Here is a 27,729-nt window from a genome sequence, read left to right on the forward strand (position 1 = left end):
GATCATCAGTAGCGCGCTTCAGGCACAACGTCGACCAGTGCCAGGTCCGTCGGTTCGCAGGAAACCACCCAATCTGTGGTGGGATAGTAAGTGTACAGAAATCTATCGCGAGAAATTCGAATAATTCGTGATGTTTCCGAAGATAGGGACGACATGGATAGGCCGTTTTCAATGGTTGAATTCTCACTTGCTCTTCTTTCATGTAACAATTCCGCTCCAGGAATGGATCGTATTAAGTTCAACTTGCTTAAACACCTTCCCGACGTCGCTAAGAGGCGCTTGTTGAACTTGTTCAATCAGTTCCTGGATAACAACATCATTCCGGATGATTGGAGGCAAGTGAGAGTGATAGCTATTCAAAAACCCGGGAAATCCGCGTCGGATCATAATTCGTACCGTCCAATCGCGATGTTGTCTTGCCTACGGAAGTTGTTGGAGAAGATGATTCTCTTCGACTGGACAAATGGGCTGAATTGAGTGGCATGTTGTCAAATACACAATTTGGTTTCCGCAGAGGCAAAGGAACGAACGACTGTCTTGCGTTACTTTCTTCAGAAATTCAGCTTGCCTTTGCTCAAAAGCAGCAATTGGACTCAGTGTTTTTGGATATTAAGGGGGCTTTTGATTCAGTTTATGTCCATGTTCTTTCCTACAAACTACACCACGATAACCCGTAACGTGGGTAGATCACCTTGGAATGGTACGTTACGGTGTAAGATCTACCATTTCAAGTTTTGATCTTGCTATTTTCCAGTCTGGTTTATTTAAATGCAGGAACATACCAGGATCAAAATTTGGTGTACTTTTTTTACACTATTTATTTTTTGTTTTTATTCTATTTATTTTTCACTGCTAATATACCGTTTGTTTCAGAGGGATGGAGGTAAATTTAAACTATTTATAAATAACAATTTACAAAAATATAACAGTGGAGAACGTATCACAATTTAATTCTTTTTTCTATTTCAGATTTACAAGCAGGCAATCAGCGATCAAAACGGCGAAGCATCTCTTTCGTTAGAAAGGTCAAGATTACCGTACGATACAGTGACAAGTAGACTACGTTTTCCGCGTCGATTTATTCGTGCCGAGTACCATAATTTCGGGTTTTTTTAACGATCTTTTTTTTTTTTTTGTTCATCACATCATCAACTTATATTACGCGTCGTGAACATTCGCGGATAATAAATATGTACAACGGTTTTATTATCCGCAATCTTATTAACACGGGAACGCGGAAAAAAAAAAATAATAATACAAGAACATAGATGAAACTCAAAAGCAACGATTCTAGTTATTTAGTTGTCCAGTTTTGTCGTAAAGCTACGGCGCGGGTTTCGGTTTTTCAGCATTGGCAGTAACACTAAACGGAATTGCATACAGTTTATTTTCTGACTGAGAAACGATAAGCTTAAAACGTGCGTTATTACGAGTTGATCCGACATAAGCGTGGTTTAAAAAATATTCATACCCGGTATATAATTAAATTTAATACACAAACATACAATAAAATTATTGTATTCTTCCGACAGCCAGCTGGCGGAAGACTAAATCATATCAAGGGTTGCATAGCTCACATCACTTACCAATGTGAATCCAGATCTATGGAACTATCTATCCCTTCCCTTCCCTTGTAACAAACTTCCTTCCTGTGGCAACCGTGGGGATGCGGAGGTACACACGGTCTCTAGTAGCAACGGATGTCACACCAACATTCCTTTCCTTCCCCGATGACCGTAAGGACGTGGCCGGCGCCGGTACTGACAATAAAGTTTTGAACCTTCAAAATTGCACATTGAGGATGGAAAGCTACACCCAGGCCCCATCCATTTGGTTCCCTGTGCAATGTTGACTGTTCTGGTCAGTAACGGAGTAGCAACTACGAATTGTACGGTCATCTCATGCTCATGCTCATGCTCATGTTCTTTCCTACAAACTACACCACGAAAGTGGCCTTTCACCAATTATGAACAACTTTTTGTAAAATTTGCCGTTTGACAAGCAGATGAGTTTTGCTCATGGTGACTTGACAGTTTTACGAATTAGCTACATGGGTCTCCCCCAGGGTTCATGTCTAAGCCCCCTTCTTTACAACTTTTATGTTAGAAACATAGATGATTGTCTCATGGAAAATTGCATGTTAAGACAGCTTGCGGATGACTGTGTTGTTTCTATAACGGGATCAATAGCAGTTGATCTGCAAGGATCACTACAGGATACTTTGGACAATTTGTCTACTTGGGCTGGGTATCGAATTTTCTCCGGAGAAAACTAAGATGGTTGTCTTTTCTAAAAAACATAAACCGGCTAAGTTTCCGCTCGTTCTGATGGGTAAGACAATCACTCATAGCATGTCTTCTCAATATCTCGGCGTCTGGTTCGATTCCAAATTCACCTGGGGGAAGCACATTGTGTATCTGATACAGAAATGTCAAAAGCGAATCAACTTTATGCGAATTATTACTAGAACATGGTGGGGAGCGCATCCGGAAGACCTGATCAGGCTGTGCCTAACAGACATTCTGTCGGTTTTAGAATACGGTAGTTTTTGTTTTCAATCCGCGGCGAAAACACTTGCTGAAGCTTCAACGGGTTCAGTACCGTTGCCTTCGGATCGCTTTAGGTTGCATGAACTCGACTCACACAATGAGTTTAAAGGTACTTGCTGGAGTACAGCCTCTGACAGACCGCTTTGCGGAATTGTCGTTCCGGTTGCTCATTGATTCCGGTTGTGAACCCATTGGTCATAGACAATTTTGATAAGCTGCTAGAACAGAATCCTCAAACTCGTTTTATGAGTGTGTACTACTGGATGTATGACGCTGGAGGTAAGCCCATCTCCGGTTAACACAAACCGAGACAACTTCTCAGACTTCGACAGCTCCTCAGTGGATTTTGATCTCTCTATGAAGGATGAGGTCCATGGAATACAAGAATCTTTTCGTTCCATGTGTATTCCGCAAATCTTTGCAAGTAAGTTCGGGCATATAAGCGGGAACAGACAGCTCTTCACAGATAGTTCAAAGACAAATGATTCGACTGGTTTTGGTGTCTACAACGATTTTCATAGCGCCGCCTTCATGCCTCAAAAGCTCTGTTCGGTATGCGTTGCTGAGCTAGCGGCTATATCCCTTTCGTGACGAACCAGCACAATTGTGCTGTTGAGCAGTAACAGGTTTGCATATTTTTTTCATCTGTTTAGACTTTGTTTTAAGTGATGTAAACTATTTCCATAATTCAGCCATCACTTGTACTTATATGTGTTTAAATAAACTTTTGTTTATGTTGCCTGTGGGATTTACCACAACAAGGTAAACAAAAAGTGGACAAAAACTGTAAAACATGAAAAAGTTTTATCTATCGCATATTTTTTATTTCCGATTTATAAAGGCAGTCAAAGCTAGAAATCGAAAGATAAAGAGTAGTTCTTTCAAATGAGGAAAAATAATTGTTGGTTTGTTGGGAAATCTAAGAGTTCTGGAGATCCAAAGTTGAGCAATTTGTATGAAGATTTCAGTTTTTTTTTGCGCTCCGTCACGAAAGGGATATACTACACTTTAGAGTACATTAGCACTCTTCCACCTGAGCACTACTTCATTTTTACCGACAGTCTAAGTTCTCTGGAGGCTGTTCGGTCAATGAAATTGATGAAGCACTCAGCGTACTTCCTGAATGGAATACGCCAAGTCTTGAGTGCTTTGTCCGAACGCCCATACACCATCACCATAGCTTGGGTCCCGTCACATTGTTCGATTCCGGGCAATGAGAATGCGGACTCACTAGCTAAGGTGGGTGCTAGCGAAGGCAATATTTACGAGCGTCAAAACGCCTTTGACGAATTTTTTGCATTAGCCCGTCAGGAGACCTTGATCAGCTGGCAAAACAAATGGAGCGATGGAGAGATGGGTAGATGGTTGCACTCCATCATTCCACAGGTGTCGAAGAAGCCATGGTTCAAAGGGTTGGATTCCCGGGTAGAGGTAAAATACTGACGATCAAAACATGATATTGGTTTGATTGATATAAGAGATAAAAGATCTGAAAATAATATCTGAAAAATGTTCCTGGAACATCTGAACAATATCAAAATTTGATATTTCAAGATCATACGAATAGCTCGCTGCTATTGGTTAGATATTACAAAATCTAAATATGATTTGATGATGATGTTCCAGAAGTAATTTTTTTTTATTTTATTTTTAGATCTTTTATCTCTTATGTCAATCAAACCCATATCATGTTTTGATCTTCATATCAAAATATGCTAATATTGAGCTCTTTTGCTCTACTCGGGTTTAGGCCACGATTTCATTCGTGTAATGTGTCGGCTGATGTCCAACCACTATTTGTTAAACGCGTCGCACATACCTTCCGTATTGGACTCTTAGAAAGCAATCTCTGTGTCTGTGGCGTGGCTTACCAGGATATCGAACATGCCGTGTGAGGATGCGATGAGTATCGTGAGGTCAGATCTGAGCTGCAAGAAATTCTCCGGGTCCGAGGAAAACAACAGAAACCCGTTAGAGAAGTGTTGGCAGGATTTGATTTGGAATACATGAACCTGATTTACCAATTTTTGAAACGTGTTGATGTCAGAGTTTGATGTTGTACGTTCCTTGCTTTCGTTGTCCGCCTTTTGGTTTTGTTGTTCGCCCTTGTCTGTCGTTGCCCGCTTCCATTTGTCCTCTTCTTGTCGTTGTCTACCTATAAAGTCCTTTCTTTTTGATTCCGTTACAAATATGGACAATTTGTCCCATCAATGTTTTTAGTATAAATTAGGAAATAATTAAGTTTTACATCCATAACTCCATCCTCCTCGTCGGGGCCCGTGGCGCAGTGGTCCACACGTTCGCTTCATAAGCGGATGGTCATGGGTTCGAACCCAGCCCCGGCACTTGCAATTTTTCGTCAGTTGCTCTTCCCCCCGAGAGCAGCTGGCACCTGACCCTCTTCGGAGCATATAGCTCTAACGGACCCGGAATTTGGATATCGGCGAACCGCAACTCATAATGGACCCCCAATCGAACTGGAAAAGGAACAGCAGCCACACATCAGCATCATCGTGCTCATCATTCTACCATGGACAGGGTAGAAAAGTTGAAGCAGAACAAGATACCAGTTCGACATAGTTGAATTAGAATAGAATACATGTAGGCGCTGTACAAAATGTAAGTGCAGCGTCCAATTGGAATCGCTCACGTAGTGCCCTAGTGGACAAAAGAGCTGTAAATTAGGTTAAGTGAGTAGGAATAATATATAACTCCATCCTTCCCAATTTTATTTTATTTTTTTTTTCAATCCCTAACCTCGAAACAGCCGCGAGTACTTCGGCTTCCCAAACTAACATTGTATTGAGGCAGTAATAAATTGTAAAATTTAAAATCAATGCAAAAACAAAAGATTTCGACTCAGTTATGCCCATGTGGCGCCAAAGCCTTCCAAATAAACGAAAGAGTAAAAAAAATGTGGCAATGTACTCTCACACCGGCTTCGACTAAAAACCCATTTCCTCCATTCATCCTACCCCACATCGCCAGACTTACCTACAGCTTCCCAGCTTTGACCTTGCGGCACCAGGATGGCCCATAAATCAAACAGCATCGAGGCCGCCAGATAGCACCCGAAAGCGACCCGCTTCTGCTTGAGTGCGTAGCTCTGGTAGAGCTTTTCGAGCACATCGTCCGGCAGCAGTACGCTCGAGGTCGGCAGATTGGCTGCTCCCGCCGGGTTGGTTTCCGTTGTCGTCGAGGTTGTGGTTCCATCCATGGTTGCAGTTTTTTTATTTTTGCTGCGAGCTCTCACGCAGTTGTTGCTGTTGGTGATGTATTGTTTAGTACCGGTTCGGAACGCTCCGTTTTCCGTTTTCAGTACCTTCTGCTTCGAAATGCGCGAGCTCAACCCCCTAGGCTTCGGTGGGATCACTCTGATGAGGGACACTTTCAAGCGTAGGAAAAAAGGATTTCCCGAGCAACACACGCACGTAGACCATTTATTCTCTCACTGCACGGCCCCCCAGAACTTCAACGGCCACAATTTATCTTTTCTTTTTCGCTTATCACACTAGACTACGCGTAGCTCGTCAACGGATTCAAACACTTTTCTTCTTCTTCGGGGGCCTCTTCACAGGGGAATCATTTTACGTCCCATCTCATGTGGACAGCCGGTTTCTCACGTGCTGTAATGAAACAAAGATGAAGCCGGATGGTGCACTCCGCCGGGGTTTTTCTAGACGTGGCAATGTACTGTTTTATGTGACACATGAGATGATGATGGTCACCGAACGAAGGTAGGATGCCGTGTTGTACACTCGGGATGCAGATGTCGTGGGAGTTTGGAGATGGTTAATGGTGTTCCAGGAATGGCGTGAATAAAAATTGCCTAGCTTGAAAATGGCTTTTTCAGTCTTGAAAAAAATCTTATACTGCTATTAAATCTTGTCCAACGTTTCGGTTGAATTTGAGACCTTCATCAGGGGCTCAATTATCATAGATTCTTTGTACAGTATGTTTTGTTACACAAAAGTTCTGCAGCGGTTGTTCAACAGACTAGATGAAGAATCTGTGATGATTGATTCCCTGATGAAGGTCCCAAAAGCGACCAAAACGTTGGAGAAGATCAAATAGCAGTATTCGCCAAGCCTGAAAAAAAATTCTAAAGTTACGCACAGTCGTAACCAAAATTGATGTTTCTGAACGGGCATGTTAACTGAAGCAATTTTTCATGAAACAACATTTATGTAAGACTAAACCCAGTCGATTCAATATAACAACCTCTGTTGTTCAGAACTCAAATTCTTAAATCTCATGGTTTTCAGATTAATATATCGAAAGCATGAATTTAAAACGGAAACATGTATGGTTTTGACTATCATTTTCTACTCAAAAAGCAAGGTAGTAGAATGATGTAGTATTTTTCAACTTTTACATCTTTGAAGTTTATGTAGTTGTTTCTCCCTAAGTAGCAAGTCACATTGTGTTACAAACACGCTAGGTATTCTAAACTAGGTACACGTTGTTGTTCCCAATCGGTACCACACCGCATCTCAAGTATCACCGCGTCGTGATCAATCTAGGTTTCGCCCGAAGAAGAACAACATGAAAAATGAACAATCCCAACAACAGCCCTTATCGGGAATATGTCGTTCCCCGGGTTCATTCTTCTGATCCGACACAGTAGTTATAGATACGGGCCAAGCCCAGCCCACATGTCTTCCAGCTGAAGAGGTTTCACGCGTCCTGGAGACAGTCGGTGGTGGTGGTGGTTTTATGAGGTGGTTTCATCACCACAGCGACAAGCGCTATCCCCCCTGATAACAGCGAGTGGGTGTTTCATTGCACTGCACTGGGTTCTTCTTTCATCGCTAAGGTGTGACTACGAACGGCGCGGCGCGGCGGCCGCGGTGGACCCAGGATGATGATTATAAACGACGATGACAACAGTGACACGATGATAAACAAATGCAACTATTGCGTTTATCAAAGCAGTTGTGGTGGTGGTAGTGGTGTGGGTGGTGTGTAGCACAGTTGTTTGACAAGGCTCTTCTTTATCGCGACGATCTTCTTCTGGCTGGAAGCTCGCGTAATATCCTAGGAACTTGTGGTACGGTTGATGACATGGTTAGGCGCGGTAACCCGTTGCAAAGACATCTGTAGAAGAGAACAAAGAGATAAAATTTGTTGTTAGTAATTGGATTTTTATGAATTCTCATCTTCTTCGATTCGTTTTCGCACATGGAAACGTTCCAATTTCTAATAGACTATATCATGAAGAAAATGATCAGCGTGTCTAAGCCCCGCTATAATTACGAAAACCAAGTAACAAAGAAGGGTCATGAACAAAGCTTTGTCAAAACAGTGACTATAGACGTAGAACACATTCGGTTTTGTTCAGATCAAAATACACTTCAATATTTAGTCGTGACGGCGTCGGTGGTGTAGGGGTAAGCGTGGTTGCCTCTCACCCCAGTCGGTCGGGGTTCAATTCCCGTCGACGCCGATGGGATTTTCTGAGACATAAAATCCTTGATCACGCCTTCCCTCGGATTGGAAGTAGGGAAACTGCGGGCATAACGCCTCCCGGAGGCAAAACGCCATCACGCGATTTCATCATATTGTGGAGGTTTTCGTTAGATACAAGCAAACTAGATCTAAAACTGAGCAGATTAAGCCCAAGAACGGCTGCTATTGTCGAAAGAAAAGCGTGAAAAACGACAATTTTCCACATTTGGGAAGATTCCCTAATTTACAGCGCTTAGAAATTAAGACATTGCGCGCTGATTATATGGAATCAAGCCATTAAATCATCACGCGCCTCCTACTCCTTCATTTGCCGCTGGTAAGAGTTCGATGGAGCCCCTTGGTATTTCACAACAAGTCAAAGCGTGAAATGCCAGCGGGCGTTTTGCCCCATCCAAAAAAGCGTTTTGCCTCCTGCAGTTTCCCGGCACCTAAACAGTAACACTTTTTTGAATTGTTTATTTGAATAGGAAATTTTGTGGGCACACGGGTCAAAAGTTGAAGTCTCTTAGGTAAAGGAGTAAACTGCTCTCCAATTCAGAATACGACCTTAAAATAAGCATATTTTGAGATTTATGACCACATAACGCCCCGGTATGCCCCTCTTTACCTAAAGCCGTAGGTCCCGGACCATGTGTTGATGGGTTCGATATGTAGGGTCCCAGGTGCGGTGGCTGTCTACCTGGGAATTTAAGGCTTTTCGGCTAGACCCGCCGTCGTAAAACACAACTGGCGCCGAACGGTGCCAAAAAAATAAGGTTTCTAGAGCAATTAATCATCGGAAAAAGCTTGAAAATAAGGCCTGTTTTAACCCTCGTCGAGCGATCGCGCTGTTGTATTTTGTACAATACGTTGAAATAAACTCGCTTTTCATGTTCAGCATTTGCGTGGTGCTGACGGCGGTGGGCAACCGCGCGAGTTACGGAAGGTTAAAATACCACTTTCAAGGCTCGATGAAACATCACACTTAAAGGTGGCCTGATACTTTTAAGAATCTCAAACTCATATCCAGGGCCGGATCTAAGGGAGGTCGGAAGGGCCCGGGCCCCCACATTTTAGTTGCTTTTTTGGTTGCTAACATTAGCTTTATTTTTCATATTGCTCTACTACTGTTAGAAAATAAAGAAAACATGTTTGGTCATCTTTCCGAAGGGCCTCCACATCCACTCAGGCCCCGGGCCCCCACAATCCTTAATCCGGGCCTGCTCATATCCATCAAATAATCAGAGCCGTAGCGTGCGGTTGGCCAAGTTGGTCCTCGCCAAGGGCGCGGGCCACAAAGGGGCGCTGTAAAGGCCTGAGGCTAGAAGATAACAGAAAGATGTCACTGTTTTGTTGAATGTCATCAAGATTTCATAATTTACAATATCTAAAATTGATCGTTTGTTTTTTTGTTCTTCAGTAATTTCCAAAAAATCAGATTTCTCTAGATTATTTTAAATATATATTATTATGTTACCTGTAAGTTTAGATACTTTTTTGTTTAGAGAAGCTATGTATTTAAATTTGTTGAATGAGCAAAATAAAAACAATAAGCTGTCGAAAGTTCAGTGAAAGTTTTTTTTCTGTAAATTCCTAAATATTCTAACTGGGAAAAGTCTTGAGGTTATGTTCGAGGATTTTCTTTGCATTTAAGGAAATATTTTAAGGTGTTTACAGAAAGTATTTTGAATGAAAAAAAAATCAGACGATGCTCTTTAAGTTCATCCAATTGTTATATCCAGTAAATGTTTCTTTGGACATATCTGCTAGATTTGCAAGAGATCAATTACAGATCTAGCAGTCGTTTTCACCCAAAAAACTACCAGTGATGTTTTTGCCTTTCTCGTACACTAAGTGTACTGGAAAGGCTATATGTTCACTCCAAAAATGACTTTTTGATAGAAGGCCCGGAGGGTCAAATCACATATACCAATCAACTCAGCTCGACGAATTGAGGTGATGTCTGTGTGTGCGTGTGTGTGTGTGTCTGTATGTGTGTGTACAAAAAAAACTCACATCACTTTTTGGCAGTAAACCTCATCCGATTTCAACGACCGACGATTCACTCGACGCGGAATCTGGTCCCATTGTTTCCTATTGAAAATGGTTCGGATCGGTTCAGCCGTTCCGGAGATATGGCCATTTAGGTGTTCCGGAACGGTACCCCAGGAAGGGACCAGATATGAAAATGCATCAAACCTATGCATGCGACACATCAAACCACGGCATTTTCGATAACCTGATGAGCGGTAAGCAGGAAAATAGTCTCAGACCATATCTGAACCGGTAGTGCTCCCGAACCGGTTCTGGGCGTCCCGCTGGAAATGACCAAATATACAATTGTACCAAACCCATGCAAGCGACACATCAAACCATGGCATTTAAGATGACCTGATGGACAATGAGCAGGAAAATCATCTCAGACCATATCTAAACCGGTAGTGTTCCGGAACCGGTTCTAGGCGTTCCACTGGAAGTGGTCAAAAATACAATTGAACCAAACCCATGCTTGCGACACATCAAACCACGGCATTTTCGATGACCTGATGGACAATGAGCAGGAAAACCATCTCAGACCATATCTGAACCGGTAGTGTTCCGGAACCGGTTCTAGGCGTCCCGCTGGAAGTGGCCAAATATACAATTGAACCAAACCCATGCATGCGGCACACAAACCACGGCATTTTCGATGACCGACCTGATGGATAATGAGCAGGAAAATCATCTCAGACCATATCTGAACCGGTAGTGTTCCGGAACCGGTTCTAGTCATCCCGCTGGAAGTGGTCAAATACACAAGTGAACTAAACCCATGCATGCGACACATCAAACCACGGCATTTTCGATAACCTCATGAGCGGTAAGCGGGAAAATAGTCTCAGATCATATCTGAACCGGTAGTGTTCTGAAACCGGTTCTAGGCGTCCCGCTGGAAGTGGCCAAATATACAATTGAACCAAACCCATACATGCGACACATCAAACCACGGCATTTTCGATGACGTGATGGACAATGAGCAGGACAACCATCTCAGACCATATCTGAACCAGTAGTGTTCCGGAACCCGTTCCGGGGTTCCCGCCGAAGTGGTTAAATCTGAAAGAGAAACAAACCCGTACATGCGTCACATCAAATAGCGGCTTTTTAGATTACCTAATGAACGGCCAGCAAGTGTTTCGGAATCGGTTTTGAGTGGCCGGAAGAGACCAAATGTAAAAGTAAACCAAATCCAGGCATGTGACACATCAAATCGTGGCTTTTGCGATAACATGATGAACAGTTTGCTAGAAAATAGCCTTACGTCACACTAAAGACAACTGGTAGTGTTCCGGAATTGGTTCCGAGAGTCCCGTCGAAATTGTCAAACCCTGCATGTGACACCTTCAATTTGCAGCATTTTTGGTTAACCGATGAGCAGTTAACAAGACAATAATGTTAGACCATATTTGGTTCAGCCGGTAGTTACCCGGAATCGGATCCGGGTAGTAAAATGTAAAATTTAACCAAACCCATGGATGCGGTACATCAAATCACGACCAGTCTTGTAAACATTCGACACTTTTTACTACCTTCATTGCGTTGTCGCAGTCGGGTGTCAGTCGGCTTTGTTACATTCGTGCGCTATCGTTACCTCATACCTACACACAACACGAGCAGTAGAACGAAGATCAATAAACATAAGAAAGGGTCAAATCAATGTCATCTGATACGATGACATGTGTCTAATTCTAGCTTTACGCATAGATTTTCAGCCAATTCCGATTATGAATGTTAATATTAGTTTATTATTGCATGTTGCATTGAATACGACACACAAATGGGCAACATAGCTCTTATTATGGAAGAAAACAGCCGAACCGTCTCCCGAAGCCGCTATCGTGGTGAAGTGCATTCGTTTGACATTTTTATTTCGAACAGTAGTTTGATTGCTTGTGTTGCGAATGTCGGAGACAAAGGAGGCCGAATATCGACGAAAAGGTTCAAATGACTGTGATCTCTAACAAGACTGATCACGACTTATCGACAACCTGATGGATAAATAGGGTCAGACCACATTAGATTTCCGGTAGTGTTGCGGGTTCAGCTGTGGCTTCGAAAGTGGTTAGAAGTAAACCCATTCATGCGATATATCAAATCGCGGTGATTAGGTAAAGATGAATAAATAGCAATAAAATATTCTCAGACCATAATTGGGACAGCCGGTAGTGTCATGGTCCATGACTCTTGGAATCAGATCCGGCTATCCCACCGGAAATTACCAAGTATAAAAATTAACCAAACCCATACATGCGACACATCAGATCGCAAATTTTTTGATAATCTGTTGAACGGTTAGCAAGAAAATAGCCTTAGATCACATTAGAGACTAGCTATTGTGTAGCAGAACCAACGTTCATGTGCAAAATTAAATCGTGGCTTTGTTTAATGGCCTGATAAACATTAGGTATGAACAACAGTGATGAATAGGTCTAAGTTCTCATATATGAGAACAAAATATAGACAAAACTAAAGCGATCTCATCACATCGTACCATTTCAGATTCCTAAGGTGTTAATTTATAGCAGAATGGGTCAACGTTGAATGGAAAAATAAGAATTTGATCGCGTCAACAGAAGTTGGTGGCTGTTTTAAGGAATTTTGAGCTGTAAAACTATGTAAAATAAGTGTATTTGGTATGGGAAATACATATGTTGGGAGTCCACCAGAGTATCCAAGGTAGCGATCCTAAGTCCAAGGTAATGGCCCAGTATTTAAGTTAGTGCCTATTTTGTAGGATTTTTAATTCTTGCATTATTGGCATATTTTGTATGAAAATATGTCCAGAATTCAAAATTTGTAATCAGAAAACCCTAGTTTTGCGCTGTTTCACAAGGTCTGCAATATGACTATAGTTTGAATGGGGAAGAATGCTGGTCTTCGTCCAAAACTGGTAACCAGAAAATCATAAACGACATGCCAAAATTCAATACGGCGACTATTTTATGTAATTTTAGGTGCAGAGTCCAAAAATGAATACCAGAACATCCAAGATGGTCTTCGAATGAGTGTAGTCAGTTTCGTACCTTTTAATTCCGCCATATGTTGCTTATCCTTTGATAGATATACTCATTTTAAGAGGATATTCTGCTTAGAGGGTTCGAAAAGTCGGTACAAGATCCAAGATGGTGTCTCAATGTTCAAGATGGCGATTAGTTTAGTTGGGGTAGATATCCGGAGTCATAAAATGATGACCGGAAAATCTAAAATGACGTTTCAAAATTTTGCGGCTTCATGACACTTGTTTGGTTTGAGTTTTGGATCGCTGTCTTATATTTTCTGAATATTGGATGTTATGCTAATATAAAATGTATCCATATTGAGTAGATTTAGCAAGCAGTTTTCATGTTGTATTTATGACAATGTCATCAACATGTCGCTCGAGTTTTGTTGAAAGGATATTTTAAAGCACGAGAAAGGCACCATCACCGCTAGGTGGATAAATTGGGTTTTTTTTATTAATATTCTCCTAAAACAATATTCCAGAAATTCCTTCACCAATTTTACCAGAATTTTAAGGATTTCATCAAAAAATATTTCAAAAATTCATCAAGGGTTTTCTTTGAAAAATTCTCTAGAAATTCTCTTAGAATCCTTCTGGGATTCTTTAAAAAAGAAACGAAAAAAAAATCTCCTGAAATTTCTTTAAAAAATCTCTTTAAAGAATTTCTAAATTCCTTCAGGAAATCCTCTCAGCAGGCTTCTAGATAGTTATCTAGGGGTTTATTTAGAAATCATTCAAACGATTCCTCCCGATATTTTCCAAGAATTTTATTGAATAATCTTCCGCAATTGCTTCAGCAATTCCTGCAAAAGTATCTCTAAGGATTAGGTTCCTAGATACCCTTCAATATATTTACTCAGTTATTCCTCCATGGATTCCTTCTGCAGAGATTCCATCAGAAATCCAAAGAATTCCATCAGAAATTCTTCCATATTTTTAGAAAATCTTCAATAGATTTTCACCAAAGTTTCTCCCAGAAAGTTATCTTTATTTAAAAAAAAAAAAGAAGAAATCTATCACATCGCTTAGAAACTCTTCCATTGATACCTTCCGAAAATGTTCCATGCTTACTAGGGATTGCTACATGTATATCTGCTAGAATTCCGCTAGGAAACCTTACATGAATTTCCATATAAACTCCTCCAGAACCACATAAATTTGGAATTTATCCATAAAGTTCCCCAGGAATTACGTTAGAAAATCTGCCATTTCTCTAAAGGTTTCTTTTGATAGCCTTCCATGGATTCCCTCAGAACTTCCTTCAAGGATTGTTTCATAAAACCCTCTAGGGATTTTTTTCTGAATCCCCAAGAAATTCTTTAAGAAACTCTTTCAGTGAGTCCATTAAAAATTCTTCCAAGTATTCTTTCAGAATTCTTTCAGTATGTTTTTTTTTACAAATTCTTAAAGACATTCCATCAGGCATTTCTGCACAAAGTGTTCCAGGAACTAGTCCAGAGATACTCCATGGATTCTATTAGAATTTCTTGCGGAAATTTATCCATGATTTTCATCAAGTGTTCCTTCGGATAATTTGCTGAAATTCCTCTAGAGATTCTTCAATAATTTCATCCAGTCATTCCAGCAGGAATTTTCCAAAGATTCAAACAAAAATTTATATAGATTTTCTGGAATTCCTCCTGGTCCATGGTTCGTCTAATAATTACTGAAAATTTTCTTACAGATCTTCCCAAAACTATTTAAATTGAACTTAAGAATATAAACCTTTGGTAAAGTTATTGGAAAATTCCGGTAAAACCAATAAACCTGATCGCCGAAAATTGGTAAAATAGTTCGTTTGAGGCTTCCTGAAAACCCGTGAAACTCAAATAAGTACAAAACATGCTAAAATTCCATAAATACTGTAAGATTTTCTTAAGAAAATAATACATAATTTATGTTATGAATCTGAAATGTCATTTCAAATTATTGTGCTAGTCTTATTGAGTTTCTTGAAATGCAAAATGTCTTCGTACTTATACTTGAATAAGAGAAATAGATTTCGGGTAATTTTAAGGTGACTCCCATTGAAATTCCTAAAGAAATATACGAATGGAAAATACTGTAAGAAAGTAAAAACAGAATAAGCACCAAAATACAACAGTTGTACTTTTGAAGGAACTTCAATCAAAAAATGAATAACTACAAATTTAAGCAAATTAACAATGTCTGATTGTCGTGGGACGCCAACCTGGATGCTTGCCAATGGCGCCATGAGACCACACTATGACTCGGCATATAATATATTATTGGTAGGTAGCAGGGGGAAATTGTACATGAGCGTTTGAGTATGCGTGAGAAATTTTTCGTAAGCAACTAAAAAAGTTTACCCGAAGAGACCCGAAGCTGGGCAGAAATTTCTTATGGCAAATCAAATCAGCTGTTGGTGAGTTTTCTGAAAGTCTCGAAACATCACTGAAAAGTAGCAAGCACCGACAGTATTTGCTACCAGATCGCATCAGAGGGATGCTTGTTAGTGATTGCCTTACGATTTCCTACTTTATTTGCACATTTGTTTTTCTGTTTTATGGTGCAAAAAGTTTCCCTAAAAAAATCAATCGTAAACCGAAAGAACAGAAAAAAGAATAATATACTTAGAAAGTTCACCGAAAAACGGGAAAATTCACCAGCCGTCGGCCACGCGCTCTACCATATTATCTTCATACCCGATTATTTATATATATCCTGGGTAAGTAGTATCAAATTCGGAACAAATTCGGTTCCCTTGACCCATTCTCACCCACTCGATGGGGTGAGATGAGAATGGGTCAATTTTCATACACTTGTAGTTTTAAGGAAAATTGACGAACTCCAAGTACTTGTTCATCATTTCTGGAGTAACATTTGAAAAGGACCCAAGAGGTCTTGTGTCTTTTTTCGAAAACGCTCCGTAGGGCATAAACCAGTGTTGGTAAAATCACACTCAAAGCACACTCATGAACCGCTCCTGCGTGAGCAAACTCGCGCGCGGTTCTGAATAATTTTCTCGCCCGCGAGATTTTCACGCAAAATCTCGCTCTCACGAGTCAAGCGCCGAAATCTCGTTCGCTTGTAAAACGAATTTAAATCAATTTGAACGACATCCAATGTTGTTGTACGATAGGTATGCTTTTGCTCTATCATATAATCCTAAAAATTTCGATGTAAATAATAAGGACACCAAGAAATAACGCAATGAGTGAAATCGCGAGTCAACTCATGCATGATTTTTTCGGCGGTGAGTTTGGCGAGTCAAGAATCGCGCGTGAAACAACTCAAGCATGAGATTTGAGATATTGAGTTTTTACCAACACTGGGCATAACTACAGCCCGCCCACGCAAATGAACACCGTTATCCGAAAACACCGTTATCTGATAACGGTCTTAGTTTGTGTAAATAAGCTGATGGGGGCTCAGGAGCGACGTGTGAAGTCATTGTTTACCAATGCTTGTATGCCCTTTTTAAATGTTGCTCCAGATTTGTGAATGCATTACCAAATATCAGTAATCAAAGGACTTTTTCAAGCAAAGAAGCAAAAGTTATTGAACAATGAATGGTGAGGTATGTATTTTTGACCCATTCTAACCCCCAAAGACGGGATGTTTAAACCTCAACTGAGTGAATTGAGTGAACCCAACTTTAACATCAGGACTCAGGACATGATTCTTGAAAATCTAATGTCCCAAAGACATGATTAACTATCTACTTCTTATGGTTTTCCTAGAACACAAAACCAAAACAAATGGAATTAGATAAATATGATACAATTAGCGGTACGCGGCAAACTTTGTCTTGCCTACTGCGTTTTTTGACGTTTCAAGTTCCTAGCCAAGCCAAGACCCCGATAAAAATTCATGGAAGATCGATTTTCAGTCCTTTTTTGGAAAAAAAGTTAGGTCATATAAAATGTCCTTTAAAATTGTTGGAAGGAAAGGGTTCAAATTCGTTTTTGTATGTTTTTTACGAGTTTTTACTTCTTATATACAGCAGATTCACAAAACATTGAACCACCCTAATGTAATAAGCCAAAATATATTAAAACATCCAAATAAAAAATAAATACAAGATACACAAAAACCTATTTTTAAGCAAGCTGTTTTTATGCACATTTAATTTATACACCTAGTTTATGCCCTGCGTAAAAATATATATTGTGCATAAGAAAATTTTATAATAACGGTAAATAAATCAACGGCTGCCAGCCGGTGTTTATAGGGGAAAGCAAAGGGAGATTGCAGGGGTAACTCAGAGGGTCCCAAGAGGTTTCAGTGGGGTACCAGGGGGTTTTCGAAATCATGGCAAAGAGTTTCAGAGGATTTTCGAGCTGGAGGGGTCACATTGACCCTGTCGAAGAATCCGAGTACAACAAACGTGTTCGGGACCAACGAGGCTACAACAGGAGTAGCGAAAAAATCCGACTCCGTAGGTTAAGGGGGTTTCGAGGGTATTTCATGTATTCTGTATGCATTTCTGGCTGGTTTCAGAGGCGAAACGCAGGTGTTGTTGGGAGGTTTCGGAGGGTCTCAGATGCGTTACATGGGGTTTAAGGGGAATTTTGGAGGCATTCCAGGAAGTTTCAGAGCATTTTTGGCTGGATTCAGAGGGCCTCAAGAGCGTTACATGTGGTCCGAGGGAGTTTTAGTGGGATTCAGAGGTGTTGCGGAGGCATTTTCGTGGGTTTCGGAGGGTCAGGTACGTAACATGCGGTCCGAGGGTATTCTAGGGAAATTTCGAAGTCATTTCAGGAAGTTTTAGAAGATTCCCAGAGACTCCTTTATAATATTTTTTGAAACGCCCCTTGTGCACTTTGTTTTAACCCTCTAATGACCAAATTTTTGATTTTGATCTAAATATCATTTTTCGTCATCTAAAATCGATTTAAACATGCTTTGGAAGATGATTCTTTTTATTTCTCGATTTTGTTAATTTCGGTTTTTTCTAATTTTTATTTTTTAACATTCCAAAGTTTTTTCTGGAAGCCTGTTTGAGATACAGATATTTTGAGATTGAAACATTTTGAGGTTTTATAATTATTGTTAAAATATTTGTATTTATTTTTTTTTTCATGGAAAATTTTATTTTCCGTGTAATTTTAAGGAAAATAATTTTAGAGTGTATTCGATTTCCTCAACCCTTCAGCGCGCGCGCTGTTGTAAAAAGTTCAACACTACCAAAAACCCTCGGTTTTCGTATACAGCGCGAGCGCGGTGCAGTTTCGGTTGCTTGATGGCGCGCGTCCTGGAAGGTTAAACTATTTTACTATGATAGAAAGGTTTGGGAAAATTTTTAAATTTGCTAATTGTAGTGATTCAATACAAAATAAACAATGACTTCTGACAGGTAACTAAAACATATATTTTTCAATGATTTAAAACAAATGTAGATACGCTCTCAAATACACCAAAAACCATTTCGTGATATACAGAACAGTTCTAAACATCAGCCAAAAATATAAAAAAATGGATTGTCCAAGAAACAAAAAATACAAAAATGCTCAAACTATACCCCGTCTAAAGGCGCCCTCGAAGTAATCATAATCCATTTGCCCCTTAAACCCCTTTAGGAGCTCCAGAATCTCTTGAAATGCCCCTGAAATTCTATCAAACGCCCCTAAAACCTCTAGGAATGCCCTTAAGAAGTTATATGTATATTTAGAGATGCGTGAAAATAAGGTAAGGTTGGAATGCTTTCAAAGCTCGCCGCCGCTTTCTACGGCACCGTACCGCGGAAAATAGAAGCGTTCTCCAAAGACTTGAAGTTGAATACGACTGTGTTTCAGCTTCCTTCCGTGAGTATGTTTTTCGTATTGAAGACGAAGTCAAAACCGATCCATCCTCCTTTTGGCGCCACATCAAGAGTAGGAAAACTGCGTCATCGGTTCCGTCGGAAATGACATTTGGCAACAAAACGAGTTGTGATGTCGAAAGTTCGACTGAGCTTTTTGCTGATTTCTTTAAATCCGTTTATAACGCTGATCCTCAGATGGTTTCTCCGGATCTTTTGAATACTCTCCCGACCTACGACATACACTTTTCATGCCCGACATTTTCTGTAGCAGTTGTCACTGATGTATTGGAATCCGTTGACCCATCTAAAGGACCTGGATGTGACAAACTTTCTCCGGTATTTGTACAACAATGCGCTGCGGCGCTAGGACCACCTGTCTGTAGAATTTTCAATTTATCGCTATCGGAAGCTGTGTTCCCGGATGCATGGAAAGTGGCTGCTATTACCCCTATCCATAAAACTGGCAATGTTCGTCAGGTTGAAAACTACCGGCCTATTTCAATTCTATGTTGTCTAGCCAAAGTTTTCGAAGTTTTGATTCACGACAAGATGTATTTTGCTGCTAAGCCAATTATCTCGCAGTCTCAGCATGGATTTGTTAAGAATCGATCTACAACCTCGAACCTTATGGTATATCTAAGTACGCTCAACTCCAGCTTGGAAAAATATCGTCAAGTGGACAGCATTTACGTGGATTTATCCAAGGCGTTCGATAAAGTACCGCACGATTTGGCTTTAAGTAAACTTGAGCGATTGGGATTTCCTAATTGGCTTATCGAATGGTTACATTCGTACCTGAAAGACAGATGCGCCTACGTTAAGCTGAGCTCAGTTACGTCTAATCTCTTCGCAACGCCTTCTGGGGTGCGGCAAGGCAGCCACCTCGGACCCCTTATATTTATACTTTTCGTCAATGATTTGTGCCATCGGTTGAAATCTCTCCTGCTAATGTACGCCGACGATCTTAAAATTTATCGTATCATCAGCTCTCTGGTTGATTGTGCTGCTCTACAGCAAGACATGGAAACCGTGGTTGACTGGTGCACCTCGAATGGAATGACGATGAACGCGACGAAATGCAAAGTGATCAGCTTCTGCATATTGTATCCAGTGGCAATAAGAGCATACCAGCCCTGCGACTTACGATCTGTCGATCGGTTCGAAGAGATGAACAGAATAAAGAATAGCTCAGTCTACGTTTGAGCGTGCATAACTAAACATCTCGGTTTTAGTTTAATCCCTCAGTACCGAAACCTCATAACTTTAATCGTCGGTTAGATCACTGCAAAGCACGTGCACCGCTGACTTTTGAATATGCAGCAAATGGCAGAATTCTGGACCGAGTAACGTCAATCAACGATTTAGGAGTGACACTGGACAGCAAACTAAACTTTGCGGAACACATTACAATGACCACTGCTAAAGCTTTTGCCGTGTTGGGTTTCATACGTCGAAACGCATACGAATTCCGTGATGTATACGCTTTGAAGGCACTCTACTGTTCACTGGTTCGCAGCATCCTGGAATACACCGTACAAATCTGGGCTCCGCATCACGAGACACAGATTGCCATGATTGAGAGAGTGCAACGCTGCTTTGTCCGTTTCGCTTTTCGAGGATTGCCATGGAACGACCGACTGAGATTGCCGCCATATGAACATCGTTGTCAATTAATTCATCTAGAAACTCTGCGACGGCGACGTGTGGATCTTCGAAGGATGTTTGCGTTCGATTTACTCAGTGGCCGAATCGACTGTCCGGAACTTGGAACAGGTAAACTTTTCAGTTCCGGTACGACGTTTACGACATCGAACGCTGTTTTGGTCCGCTTTTCATCGCACTGAGTACGGTCAGAACCATCCTCTTGAAAGGTGTTTTAATCTGTTAAATGAGATCGATTTTACGTTTGACTTCCATCATAGTAAAAATAGTTTTAGAAATAGTATTAGGCAATTAGATTAAGATTATTCAGTCTGTGCAGCATAGCTGAAGACGGTGCAATAAATAAATAAATAATGTAGACATGTTTTAAATAATTCGCTTTCTACGTCGTGCATAGTACAATATTTAATGTGTAAAATCAGCTTGAGAACATGAAAAATAGTACTAATTACTATAGTTATGAAAATTTCTGTAACACGTGTTTTTCTTTAAAGAGGCTTGTCGTGACTATGATTACTGTCCAACGACTTAACTGATAGCACAAACCCAAAACAAAAACATTACTAGAGGACCTTGTGGTGTCCTCGAACGATCGGAATAAAAAAGTCTCAAAAAGTCACTTTTTCCAATCAAAAAAAGAATAAAAAAGAATCATAACACTGATATGAAATTTAAACCTAAATAGCGGAAAAAAGTGGTTGAAATCCGCAATCGTAGTCACCGCATCGATGTTTTTGGGAAAACACGATTCCGAGATAATCGCGTTTGAAGTTTCAAATAAAGGGTGGTACGGTCAAAATTTAGTCAAAAAATTTTTTCATAGCTTTGGACTGCGAACACCATAATAGCTGATTTTTGGACCAGTAATGGTGCATTATATGTAGCTAATGCCATAAAATTTTCATCAAAATCGGTTTAGTTTTTGCGGAGATATTGTTGAATCCTTAGATCTGCAATTTTAAAATGTTGTACAAAGAGGCTTCAGAAATAAGAACACATTTTTACTGATGATGATTAACCTGGGCTTGTTAGGGGAATATCTGTAAATAAAAGAAAATCGGGTTAAGTACGGTTCCTTTGAATTCCACTAAGAATTTGCATCCTTTGACAGATACGTATTTCGACCTCAACTGTAAGGTCGTCTTCAGTGTCTTGTACTTGACTCGACTTAAGTCGAGTCAAGTACAAGACACTGAAGACGACCTTACAGTTGAGGTCGAAATACGTATCTGTCAAAGGATGCAAATTCTTAGTGGAATTCAAAGGAACCGTACTTAACCCGATTTTCTTTTATTTACATTTTTACTGTTTTATTTATACAGCCAGAAATACTGAACCGAATTCAATGATTTTTTTTTCTGTATATAAAGAATGCATGTCCAAATGTTTCAAAGTAATATTTGTTTAAGTGGCACCCTGTCAGTTTTTTTCATATTCAAACTGCCACAACTTTGGAAGTATTCATACATAATGGCTCAAAATTTTACTTAGATCATATTTGTATAATAGTATTATACTGTAAAATTTTCATATGAATCGGAGCAGTATTAGTAGTTTTATAACCAAAAGTGTGCTCTACTAATCTTAAATTGCCTTTGCACAAAATTCTAAAAAAGCTGGTCGTTGGTGTTATCTATACACCTAAACCTCGTTTTACGTCCACTATTGGCTTAGCGAAATAAAATTCTACTGCCAAAATAATAATAAAAATAGACGTTTTTATATTTTTGTACACTTCTCCTAATCACGGAGATGTTTTAAAAAATATAAAAATGTTGAATTTGCTTATTTTCTTGGAGGCAGAATTTTTTGTCGCTAAATAATGCTTGGACGTATAAAAAAGGACAAGGTGTATATCAACCAATACTTAATGGATTGGGATGAAAATTTTATGGCATAAGCTACACATAATGTACCATTACTGGTCCAAAAATCTGCTGTTTTAGTGTAGGCAGTCTGACGTTATGAAAAAAACTGTATGACCAAATATTGACCGCACCACCCTTTACACACTACGCGCTCATAAGGGAGCGAGGCGCAAAACGTATATAATACTTTAAAAGTTCCTGAAACACCCTGAAACTCTCTCAAATTAGTCAAATTACAACCATCAATCCACTTGTAACGCCCTTTAAAGGCTCCTGAGACCCACCTCGCCCCCCCCCGCCTAAAAGTCCCATGAAACGTCCCTAAAACTCTTTTAATACTAGGAATACCCATGAATTCCCCGTAGTCCCATTAAATATCAACAAATCCTGATATAACGCCCTTAAAAATCTCCTGAAATCCCCTAAAACAACCCCCTGAAACGCCCCTGAAGCCCCTTGCGATTTTGGGCTCTTCTGAAACTTTCTGGAAACCCCCTTAGCCCCACCTCGAATGCCCAGGAAAAATACCTTGCGAACTTGATTCTCTCATTAAATCCCAAACTTAATTTATGTACAAATTTCCCTCATTTTTTTATTCATGCACCTCCAGCCATGTGCATAAAAAGAGGTTCCAGTGTACCAAAATCTTCCTAACCTGTGAGTTTTTGTCATTTCGGATAAAATTTGAAGATTTGTCCGACCTTTGCAAGAGGACCCGTCACTGTGCAGCCATGTCTTTTATTGTGCCATGCCGTGTAAAAGCAAACATATCTACTTCAAAAGTTGGAGTTCAAGAATGTAAATTTGATATGATCAATTGCTCTGTTATGTACTGGCTAAGATCTACTTCATAAACGGAAAATATGCACTTTTCCCAGAAATAATTCTAACTGAATTTGAGCAATCAGAAATTGTGAAATTGTGAAAGTAAAACGAATGATTCAATTCATTAACAATAAGGTTTTTACTTCATTTTTCCTGTTCATGAAAAAAAATCGCTGGCATTAATGAAATTCGGATTTGACACGCGGCTGGGTATGCAATCCAGTGCCGCCATTTATTTGTGGAAGCTTATTGGTTAAAGTGGTAAATAGGGTATATGGATCATTCCTTGGCCTAATTTGCAAACTGCCTTGACAATTTTAACCATAACTCATAAATTAATTGCACTAGAAATAATATGTTGACCCTATTACGTACTCTAGGTAATGCATGTTTCACCAATTGGAAGTAAACTAACGTAAATGTTCAAGAATTAACTTAACTATGTTGAAAAGATTCAATGTGATGGTATGCAACGTTGGTCTATGGTACAAAAATTGGCCTATTAGTGGATACAACGTTGGCCTATTGCTTTCCATGCACTAGAACCACTTATTATCTCATTTTTTCAATATTTCTGCTGAGGTATTATCTCTGTTTGTTCACCAATCATACTTTCAAATTACATTTTCGGAGCCAAATTTTCAAAATACTATAAATAAATTACTTATACTAAAGTTCTTTCTTTTTTAGTAACGAAAACAATGCAATCCGATTATTGTGTTATATTTTTACAGTCACCGCACACAAAATCTATTTTTCTGTTCGTTCTTTCTGGTTCTTACGCAAGCAATGTTGTTGGCGTCACTTTATCGGTGTTTTTGACGTCACTTTACTGATGGGCCAAGATTTGGGTACATAGTGAAAAAAATGTCCTCAATATTCGGCCCACATGTAATTTGTAAAATAGTTATTATTCGTTAAAAACAAACATACAAATTTAAACTAGCATCTTTGACCGTCGCATCAAATGTTCAGTTATTTAAAAGTCAATTCGAAATATTCCAGAATCATGCCATTTATGATCATGTGTATAGACTACCCACTAAGCCGAAGAATCATGGCGTCTACAAAAGCTAAACAAAGTGACATTTTCATACAATTTTAATACTCCAAAGTGCTAAAATTGAAACGAAATGTTACAGTTGTTTGGCGCAAAGCTTTTCCGATATCCAGTTCGGCATGTTTGTTTGAGTTTTTGGTTAACGTTAAGATAGGCCGAACGAGGGGACTATGCCAACGAAGCATCCCGATACCCTACTTATCATTGGCGTTGTGCAAATGACGATTAAATATTTTCATTTCATTCCAACAGCATTCCAATCATTCCAATTTTCCTAATAATACAGCGTTATTTTCTGTTGTGGTTCAGCATTGGGGGCAAAGCCAGACGGTTCAGTTCTCAGAAGCAAAAGCTAGCTAGATCTGTGCGTGTGGCGAAAAGAGTAGATGCGGCGAACTTCTCATATAAAATATACACAATTACAACTGTTGAATCTCTTCTGGGTAAGCCAATTAATTAGTTCTCATCAGACGGGCAGCTGTGGCATTTCTCATTAGAGGGTGACTTTCGGGGCGACCGAGTGGTGGTGTCTTTAGATATTCTGTTTTGTCCTGTTTCTACTTCTAACATGGAATTTGCAACTAGAAACTTTGACTTTCAGTCGATTCGAAGTATTTTAGAGGTAATCTTATAGGTTCATGGAAAACCCTATATGAGGGATTCTCAGAAAATCTTTGGAGAGATTGATGGTGAATATTTGTCATAAATCTTTTGCGTCCGACAGTTCTTTCAGTATTTCTTGTGGATTTTTTTTTTTCAATTTCATGATCCTTTCGAGCTAGCAGTTTCCCAACGCAAAATTAAACAGAACACACCTGAGACGTCTGGGGTCTCCAGTTAGCCTAGTGGTCCGGATCGCCAATCCGGAGACGGCGGGTTCGATTCCCGTTCCGGTCGGGAAAATTTTCTCGACTCCCTGGGCATAGTGTATTATTGTACTTGCCTCACAATATACAAATTCATGCAATGGCAGGCAAAGAAAGCCCTTCAATTAATAACTGTGGCAGTGCTCAAAGAACACTAAGTTGAAGAGAGGTAGGCCAAGTCCCAGTGGGGACGTCGAGCCATGAAGAAGAAGAAGAAGAAGAAGAAGAATCTGAGACGACAATAGGAAATAAAATTAAAAAGGAGTTTTCATTCGCCATAAAACGCAATTTCACAAATCATCAGTAGCAGTACGATTCCGATTCAGCTTGATTCAGATTACGTTTTGTTAGGCTAATACTAGGAAGCAATGCCAGAAGAATAAGAAATGTTTTATAATTTGTTGAGATGAATGGAAACAAAGTGTCAAGGTGTGGCCGTGCCACAAAACAATCGTATTGAATTATGACGCAAGCTAACTTAATTTTCCCAACAGACAGGAAGGCATTTCCAGACAATCAATCAACTATAAAATAGCTACCAATTAATTATTGAAATTCTCTCAAGGCAAGCTCTCGCACTCATTGAACTGTTATGTCACAATAGATGCCACCAGGTTACCACCCACCACTTTCACCGATTGACGGTGGCGTATCATAATTTAATTAGAAACCAAACAGCGTTCACGTGACTCGTTTGAATCTGTTTAACACCACTCAATTCACAACATCTAACTAACAGCATCCATTCCCACGAGATCCTTATTCCCAGCTCATTTCATTCAAATGTATGACCCACCGCAACACCATCCAATGTGTTCTGCGAGGATACTGAATTAAAGCGAATTTCCACGGAGCAGATGTGTAGTAACATACATCACGGTAAAAGCCCCCTCCCCATCAGGTCTCCAGGTTCCCCCGGTTGCGGCTGTCACACGAACGATGTCGTCGACGACCACGGTGAAAACGATATAATCTGAATAATCCATTAACTCTGATCAGGCACGAAAATGTTCACTTGACAATCACGGCCCCATCCATACACATTTGCAATGAAGCCGAAGCCAAGTGAGCGAGTACCTACCTACCTACATACCCAGTGGCCAAGTTCAAATGAAGCCTCCCGTCCCGTGTGTGGCCGACGGACGACTGACTGTGCAGTGGAGTGGATGGTCCAATTGGGATTTGATCTCAGCTTGAGCTGTGAGGTAGCGGAGAATCTCACCCACTTCCCCTTACTCCACTGTGGTAACGAACTCCAGCGCACGTACGTAATGTCTAACTGAATGTAGGTCCTAGGTTTCTAGTAGGCATGCACTGTTGTACATACATACTTTCATGTAACTAGACTGTGCGGGCTGCAACCCGGATGTGATTGAACTAGGTCATGTCAAATTTGTAATATTCTGTTAATATTTCAGTCGGATTGCACACTAAGGGTTGGGGTTTGACACAGTCGATCGATTACGGGTCACGGTGTCAAAATTTTGATTATTATCGAACTTTCATGTACCTCGGATTTTTCTTCATAGAATGTTAGAATACCGGCTATAATTTATAAATGCAAAATTTGAAAATATTCTATCGGGGAAAATTTGAGTTAGATGAGTTTTTAGCTATTTTCCATACTAAAAATCAATAATTACTGTTTTAGCCCAAAATACGTCCCATACAAAATGTATGGAAAAATTTTCGCCGATGAAATATTTTCTAGTTTTCCGATTGTGAATATATAGCCCAAATACTAATCATTTTCGAAGAAAAATCCGAGGTACATGAATGTTCGATAATAATCGAAATTTTGACACCGTGCGGGTTCAATCCACCAATTTAATTAATATATTCTGGGAACATGAATTAATAAAAGCACGGTATAAAGGTCCCAGTGCGATTGTATTTGATATGACATATTTATTAGTGTGGGTCATCGGAAGCGTTTTCTCAGATCAAAGCTTTTTTGGTTCCGTTTCGGGTCCTGAGTATCTATACAAAATTTGAGCACGATCGGTTGCGTCTACACTTTACGCATTGCAATTGAAATTTGTATGGGATTTTGTATGAGAAAACATACTTTTTTGCATTTTAGCTATACGTTGAAAAAGTTTGTCTGAAACTTTTTAACCGATACTGTAAATTGATAGTCTAAGATGTTCTGAAGAACTTTGTTGAAGACCGCAAAGCGATGCTTGTGAAAATAGTTATAACCAACGAACCGCATGCATGTATGTTTTAACATGTAAAGGAATAACAATAGCAACAAAATCATGATGTTTCGCCAAGCAATGCCAACGCTATAACTTTTTTCATAAGCATCAGATCACTTTGCGGTCTTCGACAAAGTTTTTTCAGGACACCTTAGGCTATGTTTTCACTTTAACGTTTACACGGTTTTAGAAAAAATCGAGCTTGTTATGAGAGAAATGTAAAAAAGCGTGTTTTCCCATGTAAAACCTCATACAAACTTCAATCGCGATGCGCAAAACGTAGACATAACCGATCGTGCCCAAATTTTGCACACTTATTTGGGTCCTGAAATGGTATCAAAAAAAGCTTTGATATGATGGGATACCATTGATTTTTTCACATTTCCATATAAACGATGACCCACTCTAATATTTATTTACGTTATATAGCGATAAATTTCGA

At 39.8% G+C, this 27,729-nt stretch overlaps 1 protein-coding gene across 4 annotated transcripts in view; it reads right to left on the minus strand.

Annotated features, from left to right (window-relative positions):
* LOC109423939 (adenylate cyclase type 3) overlaps window positions 1-27,729 on the minus strand; it is a 273,333-nt gene that overhangs the window by 156,801 nt on the left and 88,803 nt on the right. For all 4 annotated transcript variants that reach the window (XM_062849826.1, XM_062849824.1, XM_062849827.1 and 1 more), the window contains exon 2: window positions 5,544-6,175. In XM_062849826.1, coding sequence (XP_062705810.1) covers window positions 5,544-5,766 — 223 coding nt within the window. In that variant the 5' untranslated portion in view covers window positions 5,767-6,175. The remainder of the gene's footprint in view (window positions 1-5,543; window positions 6,176-27,729) is intronic.

The sequence above is a fragment of the Aedes albopictus genome, chromosome 2 (assembly GCF_035046485.1).
Source record: "Aedes albopictus strain Foshan chromosome 2, AalbF5, whole genome shotgun sequence".
In the NCBI taxonomy this organism is placed as follows: Eukaryota; Metazoa; Arthropoda; class Insecta; order Diptera; family Culicidae; genus Aedes; species Aedes albopictus.